This window comes from Temnothorax longispinosus, chromosome 1 (genome assembly GCF_030848805.1).
Source record: "Temnothorax longispinosus isolate EJ_2023e chromosome 1, Tlon_JGU_v1, whole genome shotgun sequence".
Lineage (NCBI taxonomy): Eukaryota > Metazoa > Arthropoda > Insecta > Hymenoptera > Formicidae > Temnothorax > Temnothorax longispinosus.
Genome location: NC_092358.1, coordinates 1,607,920 through 1,620,799, shown reverse-complemented (window position 1 = coordinate 1,620,799; position 12,880 = coordinate 1,607,920). Strand labels below are relative to the sequence as shown.

At 40.8% G+C, this 12,880-nt stretch overlaps 4 protein-coding genes across 5 annotated transcripts; 1 reads left to right on the top strand and 3 right to left on the bottom strand.

Annotated features, from left to right (window-relative positions):
• Positions 1 to 296: 296 nt before the first annotated feature.
• On the bottom strand, positions 297 to 5,849 carry Ebo (ellipsoid body open). 2 transcript variants are annotated; one of them, XM_071797379.1, is made up of 16 exons: positions 5,117 to 5,849; positions 4,747 to 4,950; positions 4,449 to 4,640; positions 4,185 to 4,344; positions 3,846 to 4,102; positions 3,607 to 3,770; positions 3,225 to 3,531; positions 3,044 to 3,136; positions 2,800 to 2,968; positions 2,597 to 2,735; positions 2,139 to 2,494; positions 1,705 to 2,032; positions 1,302 to 1,499; positions 969 to 1,241; positions 708 to 873; positions 297 to 647 (listed from the first exon to the last, which is right to left on the bottom strand). In XM_071797379.1, exons 1-16 carry the CDS (start codon positions 5,117 to 5,119, stop codon positions 570 to 572), a joined length of 3,087 nt encoding a protein of 1,028 aa, XP_071653480.1. In that variant the 5' UTR covers positions 5,120 to 5,849; the 3' UTR covers positions 297 to 569. The 2 variants fall into 2 exon arrangements, with proteins under 2 accessions (XP_071653480.1, XP_071653537.1); XM_071797436.1 differs by having other exon boundaries at positions 1,329 to 1,499.
• A 325-nt stretch (positions 5,850 to 6,174) lies between these two features.
• On the bottom strand, positions 6,175 to 8,148 carry Nle (notchless protein homolog 1). The gene is made up of 6 exons (XM_071797796.1): positions 7,660 to 8,148; positions 7,343 to 7,582; positions 7,004 to 7,257; positions 6,696 to 6,933; positions 6,390 to 6,611; positions 6,175 to 6,319 (listed from the first exon to the last, which is right to left on the bottom strand). The coding sequence occupies exons 1-6, from the start codon at positions 8,009 to 8,011 to the stop codon at positions 6,180 to 6,182; spliced, it is 1,446 nt and encodes a 481-aa protein (XP_071653897.1). The 5' UTR covers positions 8,012 to 8,148; the 3' UTR covers positions 6,175 to 6,179.
• A 91-nt stretch (positions 8,149 to 8,239) lies between these two features.
• On the top strand, positions 8,240 to 10,063 carry Nprl2 (Nitrogen permease regulator-like 2). Its single transcript, XM_071797841.1, has 8 exons — positions 8,240 to 8,373; positions 8,449 to 8,540; positions 8,622 to 8,778; positions 8,842 to 8,959; positions 9,032 to 9,266; positions 9,336 to 9,466; positions 9,550 to 9,719; positions 9,796 to 10,063. Exons 1-8 carry the CDS (start codon positions 8,263 to 8,265, stop codon positions 9,970 to 9,972), a joined length of 1,191 nt encoding a protein of 396 aa, XP_071653942.1. The 5' UTR covers positions 8,240 to 8,262; the 3' UTR covers positions 9,973 to 10,063.
• On the bottom strand, positions 10,058 to 12,880 carry LOC139825208 (cilia- and flagella-associated protein 45). Its single transcript, XM_071797755.1, has 6 exons — positions 12,725 to 12,880; positions 12,217 to 12,621; positions 11,729 to 12,114; positions 11,472 to 11,604; positions 10,556 to 10,849; positions 10,058 to 10,319 (listed from the first exon to the last, which is right to left on the bottom strand). Exons 1-6 carry the CDS (start codon positions 12,878 to 12,880, stop codon positions 10,122 to 10,124), a joined length of 1,572 nt encoding a protein of 523 aa, XP_071653856.1. The 3' UTR covers positions 10,058 to 10,121.

Sequence of the window (12,880 nt, the reverse complement as noted above, 5' to 3'; positions counted from 1 at the left end):
CTCGGGTTATCAGTGGCGTTGTTTATCGAGAGAAAGAGAGGGAGAGAAGAAAGACGATAAGGATACGCAGATATCTTACTTGGCGCCGTATCTGAACACACAACACTAATAACAATAAAGAAATGGTGCGCTATTAGAAACTTGTTTGAATCTTTGTGATAAAGCGTAAACAGTAAACATATATCATTTTCTAGCTGTATTTTTATCCGTTTTACTAGAGGCAATTACTTTTGTAAGATTTAAAGCCATAGATAACACACGGAAAATTTTGCCATCTACTATAAAAATATACACGGTTGTAGACATATAAAAAAAGGCGTTTTATTCGCAATAATAACATTTACAACATCACAAGAGGATGGTGCGGCAGTGGTATACACAGAATGGTAAATGTTTACAAAAGGTTTGTCTTTTTTCGTTACAGTTAATGTCTCTTGTATCTCATGTATCTGTATCTATCTAGAGGCACTCGGGAGAGTTTCGATGGAAATGTTAATTTTATTTAAATGCCACAAAAGTCTTATGGAATAATTTCATCGTAAATTCCCTCTCAAATTACACGTCATGCTTCAACCCGGTCTACACAGCTGGTAACACCTTAAATCTGAAATGAGCTGGAGCACTGATCTGGTCAAAGTAGGTTGATCCTAAAAATGATGTGTTTAATAAGTTTTATGCGTTGATGGACTTCCAAGAATACAACATACCGTGGATTTATCAAAGTTTCCTAGCAAAGTGGCTCTTTGCATATCGTCTACGCCTTCGCAAGTTGCCAAAAATGTTGGCAAAAAGTGGTTAAGAAACCACCCTATATTAACAGATGCTAGACTATGAATAGCCGCAGCTATTTCATCTGCCAACAAGTTGTGGGACCTGTATAAATCAAATGAGACATACATAATAAAACACATATTATTATTAATATATAATATACGTTATCAAAATAAAAATAATACTGAGATACTCACTGTTGAAATAAAACTGTGAACAACGCCATTAGAAATCTCTCGAGAAGATGAACTTTGAATACGGGTCGTTGATAAAGTCGCCATCTGATATTTAATTGTTCGAGACTCTGCAAGCTCTGTCGGAATATATTGACGTCTGACTGAAGTAGAGCTTGACCAAAAGCCTCTAAAATTGCTACTAATTCTTCTTTGTGCTCAGGTTCGTCGTCAGGAAATACAAGAGTCAGTAGTACCGAGGCCTTGAAGAAATATTGCCACCGATGCATAAGAATACTAAAAATTAATGCGAAGATTATAATATTTATCCAAAAATGTCTACTACCAATATATTACCTGTGAAAGAGCTTTAGTAAAACTAACGTCGTATCCGGATGAGCACTTGGGTTGCTTCCAACAGCAGGCCATACTTGACCCAAACATAGATTCGTTATCGAGGGAACAAACGCTTTAAATGCATTGCTGGGTGCTGATACGACGAGTATCAAAATTTCCATCAACTGATCCAACGCTGGACCAGCAGAAATATTTTCCCTATGACGGAGACAATTAATATCTTGTTAAAACTGTAACATTATAATTTTTAGAACGTAATATGATTTTTGTCATTGTAACAGCCATACAAATTTTGCAGTTTATTTGCTAACCAAAATTTTGATTTCAACTCTGAACTCTGCAGAAAAATTTAATCTAATGAATTAAACAGTTTTGCCTTCGTATCACAATACTTTGTACAAACCTGGTATAAAGTTGCAACATGCCTTGAACTGCGTTTTGCATAAATTCGGAGCCCAGTTGTTGTTGTAATACTGAAAATGCCGAATGTAGGAAGCTAAGTAACAATTCGCATATACTCTGGCACCTTATCACACAAGACAATAATTCTAATGTCCTGTTTATGATTGATTCGAGACACGAGTGCAACATCTTCTTTATAGTCGTAGATGATGACGCGCAATCTTCTAGTAGCTGAGTCAGTGGCATTATCGTCATCGAAATTGTCGATTCTGAAGGCACTGGTTGTCCTTGCATACCCAAAGGTGCTGACAGAGCTAATATCATAGTATCTAGACATAAAATATTTTCACGTTATATGTATATATATAGATTTTGTTAAAGAATAGAACGGTTAAATAGACAGTTGCAGAAGTTTACAAAGTAATAATAGCTTACCCAACAACCTTTGCCTCGTTGCTGCATCACCAGGTGGTAATATAATCCCGTTTATCAATGCTCTACGTAGAACTTTAATCGTATCTGATTTCAAGTACGGATACGTGCCCATAGAAATTAGATTCCTGAAAGTCGGTTGGTCCCATAAGATGGGCTTTAAAATGGCGGTGATACTTTGAAAAAGATGAATGGCAGAGTGGATGAGATTTGGAGGAGGCGGATGGTCGCAGGACGTGGTATACGTCGTTGCCCAAAGACACGAATCGATGCAACGCTGACAGAGCGTTTCCTTAGCCTTCGGTCTTCTGGCTATCCAATGACACCATGCTTGAAGAGAAGCCAAAAGCTGTGAATGTCTAATAGCGCAAATCAATACATAACGAGTACGTACATGTCACGGCATATCATTGATCGCTTTTACATGTTTAAAAACATGTACATAACAGCTAGGTACTTACACTTCTATGAGATCTATTACGATAGCGGCTGGTTGTATCGCTGCTTTATACAGCTGATTATCTCTCGCAAACATACACGCCTCTAGAGTTTGTGACACAACTTGTTCGGCTAAACCTTGATCGATGTTTGCTTGATCTCCTATTGACACAGATAATTATATTTTCTGTAATCGAAAACTAATAAAAATCGCTCGATTGCTTACCGATGAAAAGGGAATATAGCCTGGTTAAAGCTTGCGTAATCGATGCTAGATCTCTCAGATGTGCATGCACATTTGATGCCTCTGCATCATTTAATAAAATAACCCGGCCATTAGCGACTGCCGCGCCTAATTCACCAAAAACGATTAATCCTTCTCTCCACGAACGGTACTAAAAAAAATTAAATCCAATATTATGAATGCTTTCATAATATAGCGTCAAGACATTCCGCCACGTAAAAATTACCAATAACGTAAATATCGGGATAGGTGAAATGTCAGCAATCTTTGCCAAACATTCTATATTGCACCTTAGAAAATGTTGCCATTCTGTTTCTTCCTGAAAAGAGAGATCGAGAGATCGTGAGACCGTACACACATGATTATTGATTTTAATCAAGAGTTTAAGAGTTTATGATTAAACTTACATTCTCGTCCAAATTTTCCGTGTCGAGATCTCTCAATACCCGAGCGTTCAATTTAAAACTAATTTTTTGTAAGATCCGCTCGGCGAGAGCTAAGGCGACGGCAGAGTATCGCGACTGAGTGCTCTCCAAAAGAGTGGTCCAAACATCTAGACAACGCAGATATCCGTTTACAGTAGAAGCTTGCTGGAATGTATGATGGCACAGTACTTCCAATAATGTATTTACTGGAAACTTTGAGCTTGACTCCATCTTTTTCATGTGATTCGTTATAAACAATTGCAAAAACTCGGTCATTTTTTCCATGTAGCTGAAAGAACGCATTTTATTTCGCACGTTGAAAAAATTTCAAAATTCTTCGTACTTGAACGCATTTGATTCATACCTCTCCTCTACCGAGTCCAGACGTTCCATTAACTGGAATAAACCAACGCCATTCTGAAATATCTCCAGTAACAATGTATCAGTCTCGTCGGGCGAGAATGGTCTGTATAAAAGTTCATGGATTGTAGTCAAAGCTTGAACGGCCATCTCAATTTGCTTGCCATTCTGTGGAAACGTTAACAAATGTATAGTTGGTCTCATCTGCTACTGCACATTCTTCTCACGAAAGTAAAATCCTACCATCGCATCGTGGTATTTGGCACATGTAAAAATGGCATCTATCAAGTTACTGGAGATACTGCCCGACACGTCTATCCAACTAAACAGGTGCGCCAGAACTTCAAGAGTAGCTGTGCAAACTTCACTCGTTCCCGTTGCTAATCCCTCGACGTCCAGCACCGCTCGCGCAGGTGCAAGACTTTGTCCGCTGGTAGGTGACGGAGGTGGTGTCACGGTCCCAGAACGGCTTTGCACGTTTGTAGTTTCTTTCAGAAGAACTTTTAGAAGCAACAAAGTGAGAGATTTTAAGATATTATTTGCGATATGATGTTCGTAAGACGTAAACTTGATAATACGTACCTGTAAGTGTATCCAAAGTCAGAGGCACTTGTGCACTTAACAGCCTGAATAGCTCGCTTTTCCTGTGCATTGGTAAATCCTCTCTCGGCGTGGCTAGTTCCTCCGAAGCTGTTCTCAAATATACAAGTCCCAGCAGTCTTGTGTGTTTGTGGCCCAACAGCTGTTTCACAGAAATCCGAGTATTATAGACAGAGTCAAATGCATATACGTCCCATACATACATACATTACATTTAAATATATAGGACATTCTCTGTTGACAAACCTGTAAAATATTAGAGTAAAAATCCGGATAGAAATGCGGCCAGTCGTGTCTCGCTATGTCCACTACCAGTTTCACTACTTTGTTCCTCACAAAGGATGCGACGTCCCTCTCTAGCGACAGGGTGTACAAGGTGGATCTTGTGAGAGCCCTGTCTTCCCATGGGAGGATGGGCCACCTCCTGCTGATGGTCGTCTAACAATAAAGTCAAATAATTCAGACTGACACGGAGAAGCGTCACGTCGTCGCCGCGAAAGGAGCGTTACATCTATATCTCTGCGAAGGAAGCTCGCACACGTACCTCCAGAGTGGACAGAGCGAACATACTGACGTAGTGGTTGCTCGTGGAGGACAAGAAATGCAGACACGGCTTCCAGGAATCGATCTGCCCGGCAAACTCCTGGAAGCTGCGCTCGATCGTGCGCTTCCTCTCGTTCGTCGTCTCCGGGCAGAAGAACTCTGTCATGAGCTGCTCGAGATTCTGCAGCGCGGCCGCATCGTCGTCCTGGAAATGTTCGCACACACATTTCGCAAATCTTCTTTCCACCTTTACCACGTTTCACCAACTCCGGCGCAATGTCCCGCGACAAAACGAGACACGGGCGTGCCATGTCCTCTTTCTATCGCGGTCCGCGGATACAGCGAAAAAGATCATTCGTATATCTCTTTACCATGGTAGCCTCCTAGGGAGATGGTCGCACCAGGTCGCACCGCGATAAAAATGCAGTGTAAATATACAAAACGAGGGAGGTTAGATCCTTCACTTGTCAGACGTCATCTTTCAACACCAGTTTAGAGTTTAGACGTCCGGGGGCCCAGGATCCTCTGGAGAGTACTCTGGTGTTCTGGACGTGGGATCTCCTTCGGGGCCAGTGGTGTCTGGTCACTGGTGCGCACTAGTGCGCAGTCGCGTGCGGAGCACGTTCGCCGCTCGCACTTCGTTCGGGGGATGGGGCTATATAGGACATAGGACATAGGACTGCTATCAATCAATCAGCGGAGATTCGCGCGACAACTAGATAGGAGCAGATCACCTGATTATAGAGCATTCTTTAAAATATATGCTATATCGACATGCTTCTGTATATTTTGACACTTCTTTATTGTCTATCGATTTAATTTATATGATCTCGGAATAAGTTTACATATTGCTATATTGTGATATCAGATATCAATGTTGTCGTCAGCTTTCGACACGTATCTTTAAAATAGTAAGATAATAAACGCGTATATATTCTTGATATATGTATGTACATATAGGACATATTAAAATAGTTTTTATTTTTTGACACGTAATTATTTCAAAGAACTGCATTTTTATGGTATCTCATGCAAATTTGCCATATAAGGTAAGTAGAATATTTAAACTATTACGAAGGGGAAATATATGCAGGTTTAAACTATTACTCTCGCATGTAAGTATGTACGTACGGCGGGTTGCCGTTCCACAGGCGCGTTACGCTTATGCACGGTCGATCGACTAATAATATTATATATAGTGCGCAGAGAAATTTGGATTTGAAGTTCAATCATAAAAAAATCAATTGTTTCACGTGTATTTATTTATATAAGGCTGTTAATCTTTATAAAAATTATCAAGTTTTTAATCCAGGCTTAATAACATTATCAGTTGATGTGTAATAATAATAATAATAACTTGAATAAAAAACACAAGTGAGATAAAAACATTTAACTTCTTACAACGTTCGTTACTTGAATAATATGTATGTATATTCAATTTTGCCACAGTCGCAAAACTTTATCTTTCCCACCTGAAGCGACTCGTAGACCATCGGGTGACCAGTCAACCGCATAAACTTCATCAGCGTGACCAGGTAAATCCTGGCTTAATTTTTTAGTTTTTATGCTCCAAACTGTAAGAAGGATTATGTTACTCTCTTTCAACTGTTCTAAATAGCCAAGTTTTCATACGCCTGCATTTACCCTTTAAAGTTGAATCCGCGCTACCGCTAACCAGCAGACGAGAGTCAGCGCTCCATGCTATCGAATAAATCGCTTGAACGTGACCTCTTAGCGAAGCGATATACGTGCCGGTATTAGATTCCCATAATTTAATGGATTTGTCGAAGGATGCTGACGCAATCATACGACCATCCGGCGAGAATTTAACATCGTTGATAAGTTGCTGGTGGCCAGTCATTCTTGCTGAAAAATATATTTCCGCGATATGTTTTTTATTCTTACTTACGTGCGTGACTTACGTGTACTTGAGGACCACATGCAACGTACCAATAGGTTTCTTCTCTCTTTCTGGCTTCCACAGGAATAATGTGAAATCATCAGATCCAGATACAAGTCTCTCTTCACCTACAGCGTCATATTGCTTTCTTGCGTATTCCAATGGACTGTCCGTTTGATTTGCACGCGATCCCACGTGGAAAGGACCGGTCCTGAGCACGTAATCGACATTTAAGGCCAAAGTGTTGACCCAATGAGCGTGGCCTTCCAAGGTTCTACACAATACACCCTGAAATTGACTTGTTCAGTTGGAACGGTAACAGAATGCTTTCACGTTCAACTGCTCGATCTCTACGTACGTCTTTTGCTCTCCACACTTTAACAGTTCTGTCTTGAGAGGCAGAATAAATAAGACCATTTCCACCCCACTTGAGACAAGTAACACTTTTTGTGTGACCGGACAAAACTCGACAGGTTTGTGCTCTCTTGGTGTCCCAAATTCGTATGTCGGTGTCCTTGGACGAACTCGCTAAATACAGGCACTCTGGATTCTTATGATAGGGTTCCCAGCACAGAGACGTCACCCACATTTTGTGTCCTGCCATGGCTTTTCCTCGTTGACAAACGTGAAAAAAAAGACTATATTCTTGCCTAGGGAGAAAACACAAGTTTGATGAATATACTTTTTAGATCTCTACCCCGTTGTTTGCCAGTGTTGGGATCCCACAAGTAAATCGATCCATTTTTACAGGCAGAAGCCAGCTTAGTGCCACAGGGTGACCAGGAAATACACAAGACCCAGTGTCTGTGCCCCTCACACGTGTAATGCGGCGTTTGCGTGTAGATGTCCCACAATCTGACCGTTGTGTCGCCGGAACCGCTGGCTAGATGCTTGCCATCCGGTGAAAACGCAACGGATATAACGGCTTCCTTGTGACCTATAGAAGAGAACGAAAGTTTACGAAATAATCATTTTTCATTGGATATGGAGTGCTGCACGGCGGCTGCCAGTGACCTTCTAAGGATCCGGTGCATCTCGTGACAGCTCTGACTTTAAATACCGCTTGCGGCTGATATACAATCTCCACAACGTCCTCGCTGATGCTGAAATCCTTGCCAACATACTTTTTCAATACGTCCGTGACTTCTACATTGTTCACGTAAAATGCTAGGGGCAACGGCTCCTCTTGCTGCAGCAGAGCATTGCAAATTGCTTGCAGTTTATCCACCGTGATGTCAACCGGCAGGTCCAACAAGCCACCAGGTAGAACTTGGCCAGTGTCAGATTTGAAACGAGATAGAACTCTCTTGACCTCGGTGTCCGCCGGAGCGGCGTCGGTCTCGTCGTCAAGTTTTCTTTTACTCATCTCGTAAAATCACTAAATTAAAACAAGATGTACATATGCCTCGTCGTTCGAGCTCCGGCACGCTTTCCACATGTGCTCGAGCTCTCGAGCTCGATTTTAGTTCGCTTGCACGTGTTTAAGGTTATTAGATGGCAGCAGTGCCGATCATTTCCTTCTCCCCTAACCTAACCCCTTTTGCTTGACGTTTCAATCAAAAGTTTAAATGACGCCGGACGCACGACAATCTCGGTAAAAAGACAGAGAGACACACAATGGCATCCGTTTCGTTGGAAAGTGTCGGGGACAAGGAACAAGAGGATCCGATTCGATGCATATTTTTTGCCGAATTTCACCATATAGCGGGACCCAAAATTACATGCCAGGTTAGGGTAGCGTGCGTCAAGTGCGAGTGCGTAAACATTTCATTTGTGACTTACGGTAGTTGCGTTATTTTACAGGTGCCTGACAATTACATATCTAAGGACATATTCGACAATGTCAGTGTTTACATCATACCAAAGGCGCAATTACAAAGAAGTACCATTACAATGTAAGTCAAGGTACTTGAAGCTGCGAAAGTTAACTGGTCGATTCTCCTATGTTTCGTCTTAAGAATTTTCTTTTCCTCCAGCACGTTAAAGGACTATAAGATTTTGGGCTTCCCCGTGAAGATTGACGATAAGAAATACGCAAGAAATGCGTTTTATTTCAACTTGTGTTTCGTCTGTGATGCGAATGCTCGTACTGTCCATTATGAGCCAGTGGTCAAGAAGATGTCGGATTTCTTGGTAAATTTTTAATATTTTGCAAGTATAGCGATTTATATGTACTAATTTTCACGTGATTATCAGATGGCTTTGGAAATAGAAAATTGCTTTCTATCTGCCTCGGATGACAAGACCAGACTGGCGGAGATGCTCGCTCAAGTCATGCAGGATTTGAATATGCACAAAATGTGTACATTGACTGGTAGGTTTCATAGATATATATAATATTTAAAATGTCTTATCTCGTGATATGTTACATGTAATATCTTGTTAGAGGGAACAATGACATCACATTTGAAAGTTGTGAGATTAGCGCCTGAGCCAAAGCCAGTTCTCGATCATCAGGTACCAATATTTTTGGAAGACAGAGAGTCATTTCAGTGCGATCAATGGGATTTGACTACGCAACAACTGTTACCTTACATCGATGGTTTTAATCATGTGGCGCGCATAGCGGCTGAGGCCGACGTGGAGAATAATTTGGTCAAAAGCTGCGTGCAAAATCTTGTGTACGAGATATTTCTACGAGAGATACCATTCCCTTAATCGATTGTATTATATAAGAGACATGTTTGCAGATATTATGGGGTTGTAACTTTGATCCCAATATTTCAATATAGTAACGTCTATGCCGTAACTCCGAAATTAAGAAAATTGCCGGACGACCTAAAATTACAGGAAAGGTGTATAGCGTACGCTTCCAAGTTAGGTAAATGATCGTTTCTCGAACGTAATGATTATTACGTTTAACACCACGATTAAATTTATTGATGGTTTTTTGTTTCTTTATAGCTAGACAACCGGCGTTTTTTAGAGATATATACCGTATGTATTCGAGTATGACTTACGGCGTCAGTATGAAAGACTTGTGCCAACGTCTCAATCCACAGAACCTAAGAATAAATGAGAGAAGGCTGGTACAATTTGGTTTGATCGAGGGGCTTATTAGAAGGGTGTACAATGTGAGTAGCTTTCGGGCGTTGCATTATAAGCTGCACTGCGTGTATAGCGGTATATTAATTGATTCTTTTCTTATAGTATCCTGTACTTCTTCCTGGTGCATCTTGCAGCGAAGAAGCAAAAAATAATCCAGTTTACAAGTATTTCAAAGGCACGTACAGCCTCGATGAAATATGCTGTAACACGGGCCAGTCCGCCGCGCAAATTGAAGATCTCATCGAGCGCGATGCAAACGTTCTAATGATATGGAAGTGATGTGTCGCAGAGACTTAAAAGACTGTAAAACTAGACAATTTTCTATAAACTTGTTACATCTATGTAAAAAAATTATATATGTATATATGTATATTATACTTTTTTATTTCTCTTAATTTTCTTTTTCACACGCAGTCTGATCAAATAACTCATTGAATAGTTTCGATCATCCGTTTCACTTCGTTAATATAAATATCAGGGACTTTGTTCTCTCTCATTTCTTGGTACTTTCGTTCCATTGCATCTTGTAATTTCTTCTTACGTATCGCAGTTTCAGCACGTATTGCCAAGCCTTCTTCAAACATTTTTTGCCGCTCAGCAATGCGCTCTCGTTCCTTTTCATTTACCTATCCAAGCGAAATAGAATAATACATATAATGTACAATAAGACACATATATATTGTAATAATGTACATAATCTACAATATTATATACATATATATAACTATATAAAAGAATATATTTATAATTGAGGACAGAATAATATATCCCTCTCTAATATATATATATATATATATATATATATAAAATTGTGCATACTAATGCATTAACATTGTTTCAGGTGAAGACTAATGATACAAACCTGCTTTAATATTTCACTGCGATGAATTTGAGCCTGCTGTTGCTTTTGTCCGAGTTCCTTCTTTTCTCTACAAAAAGCTGCTTTTTGCACACGTGCACGCCTCTCGAATTCCCGCCTCTCTCGCTCGATCTCGATGGCTTGCATTATTCGCTTATTGTTTATTTGTTCCTCCCTTTGTCTCTGAAGAATCTTTTGAGCCTCCAGTTTCTTTAAAGCTTCTTCCTTCTCTTTTCGTCTCCATTCCCGTTCTACCTCTTCCTGAACCCGAGCCGCATTGATTTCATCAATTTGCGCCTGTAAATTTATTGTCGCACGTTGCTTACAGTTAAAACTATAGTAACTTATAATCCTTTAATTAAATGTTTCTTTAAAACATCAATAACGTATGACATAATAACGACATTTTAAAAATAGGCCGTATTAGAATCAACAGAAATATAGTTTATAACGTTCAACGTACAGTAATTGTTTTAATTGCGAAAAGAATTCATTACAGTGCAATAACATATAGCATATGGCACTTAATACTTTATCAAGTGCCACAAATAACCACGCAATAAGAAAAAAATACGATAAAAAAAAAACGCGAAGCGCAATTTCGAAAGAAGAACACATATTGTAGATAGCGAGACCTGACGTGGCGCTCGTGGATTCATTGACCCTCGACAACAGGTAGTTGAGACACGCAAGGACGTATGTAGGTAATTATAGAAGTAAATGGAACGATACGCGCAACGCGACATGATGTATTGCGTAAATTATTGCGTTTTCATTAGCGGAAAAATTCATGATCTTGCGACGTACTTATTGTTGGTAAAATTCCATTCCTTGTATGGTATATTGCTGTCTAGCGTAACTTCTAGCGTACTTCTAGATACACTTACGTAGCGAATCAATCAAGTTCGATATTCAATACCTGAAGCTCGTGCGTCTGCACCGTTCGCATCGCTACTCTGGTTTTTTCTCGTTCTTTTCTCAATCTCTCTAATTTCTGCTCTTCCATCTTTTTGGCCTCTCTCTCTTCTTTCATTCGATGATAGTTTTGTATCCTGAAAAGTTAAATTTAATAAAAATTATATTTTTTCCAAGTCAAGATACCAAGGTCGAGATAGTTCCAAGCAGGTACGTTTAAAAACTAATAAATGATTTGAAATGATTTTTGATAAAACACACCTTATATCTATAATTTTGTTTTCCTCTTGTTCCATAGCCTTGAAATGTTTCAGTTGTTCGTTTCCTTCCGCAAGTTCCTGCCGCACTTTAGCATTTTCAGCCTCTTTGTTGCGCAGCTTCTCCATCTCATCTTGCTGCCACGCGATATTATTTAAATTGATGAGCCGGCTTTCCTCCTGCTTCTTCTCAAACTCGAGTACCCGCTGCTCCTCGTTTTCCACGATCTGCTCCTTCAGGATCTTGGCGAATCGCAGCCTCTTGGCCGCCTCCTCCTGTTCCTTTCGCGACTCTTCCTTGATCGCCCATCTCCTCTCGTCTTCCATCATGTCGTGCAGCCGTTTCTCCTCCTCGAGAAGCTCCTGTTCCATCAGCTTTTTTTCCGCGATCTGCAAATGAATAGCTAAATGTACATGTACACGAAAATTGGGCATTATATAGACGTTACGTCATATATGCGGAATTCCGTTGCAATGTCAGTGCAGGTTTACTTGGGCGTCGCGAATAGCTCGGCATTTGGTCTCAAGGATGAGCCGCGTGCACTTCTGTATCTCTTCCTCCTGCTCCAGACGCATGTTGTACGCCCGCTCGAGGATGTGCATTGTCCTCCTTCTTGCCTCCTCCTCGATCTCCCTCGTTCTCGGATCCTTCTCGCGACTCTTCTTCATGTCCATCATGCGGATTGCCTCTTTCCGTGCCGCGCTTTCCTTCGTCAGTCTCTCCCTCTCCTTCGCCGCGGCCTCCGCAGTCGTTTGTCTCTCTTCCTTTGTGATTACGCGGCTGCGTTCTTTCAGGTCCTCATACTCCTTCCTCGTCATTATCTTCGGATAGACCATAGGCTCCTTCGAGGGAATCAGATATTTCCTCGTGCCGCTTTTATCCCTTATCCTGCCGACCTACCATCAACAACATTTTATACAATTATTTTTAACTTACAGATGAATTTAAATGGAGACACATCCCGCTTTTCCTCAGAAACAGGGTGTAAACTGCGTTTACCTCTTTTCCTTCGTACGCGCTACTCCTCTTCAGATGACGCGGCCTGTCTCCGAGCGTACGGTCGCACGCCGAGCCTGATGGAAATCTGGAGTCGCCGCGGTACTCCAAGTTGCTGGATCTCGTCTTCCGCACCACGGTCTTGGTCTTGGTCGACAT

Excerpts from the sequence above, each read along its gene's own strand:
- Nle (XM_071797796.1), bottom strand. The coding sequence starts at position 8,011 with ATGAGTAAAAGAAAACTTGACGACGAGACCGACGCCGCTCCGGCGGAC. Across the intron at positions 6,934-7,003 it reads AAGTGTGGAGAGCAAAAGAC|GGTGTATTGTGTAGAACCTT; the intron begins GTACGTAGAGAT and ends AGTCAATTTCAG. Across the intron at positions 6,320-6,389 it reads CGCGGATTCAACTTTAAAGG|TTTGGAGCATAAAAACTAAA; the intron begins GTAAATGCAGGC and ends TCCTTCTTACAG.
- Nprl2 (XM_071797841.1), top strand. The coding sequence starts at position 8,263 with ATGGCATCCGTTTCGTTGGAAAGTGTCGGGGACAAGGAACAAGAGGAT. Across the intron at positions 8,374-8,448 it reads GACCCAAAATTACATGCCAG|GTGCCTGACAATTACATATC; the intron begins GTTAGGGTAGCG and ends GTTATTTTACAG. Across the intron at positions 8,779-8,841 it reads AGAAGATGTCGGATTTCTTG|ATGGCTTTGGAAATAGAAAA; the intron begins GTAAATTTTTAA and ends CGTGATTATCAG.
- LOC139825208 (XM_071797755.1), bottom strand. The coding sequence starts at position 12,880 with ATGTCGACCAAGACCAAGACCGTGGTGCGGAAGACGAGATCCAGCAAC. Across the intron at positions 11,605-11,728 it reads AACAAAATTATAGATATAAG|GATACAAAACTATCATCGAA; the intron begins GTGTGTTTTATC and ends TTAACTTTTCAG. Across the intron at positions 10,320-10,555 it reads GCAGTGAAATATTAAAGCAG|GTAAATGAAAAGGAACGAGA; the intron begins GTTTGTATCATT and ends TCGCTTGGATAG.
- Ebo (XM_071797379.1), bottom strand. Across the intron at positions 3,137-3,224 it reads CGGAAAATTTGGACGAGAAT|GAAGAAACAGAATGGCAACA; the intron begins GTAAGTTTAATC and ends CTCTCTTTTCAG. Across the intron at positions 2,495-2,596 it reads GTAATAGATCTCATAGAAGT|ACATTCACAGCTTTTGGCTT; the intron begins GTAAGTACCTAG and ends TTGCGCTATTAG.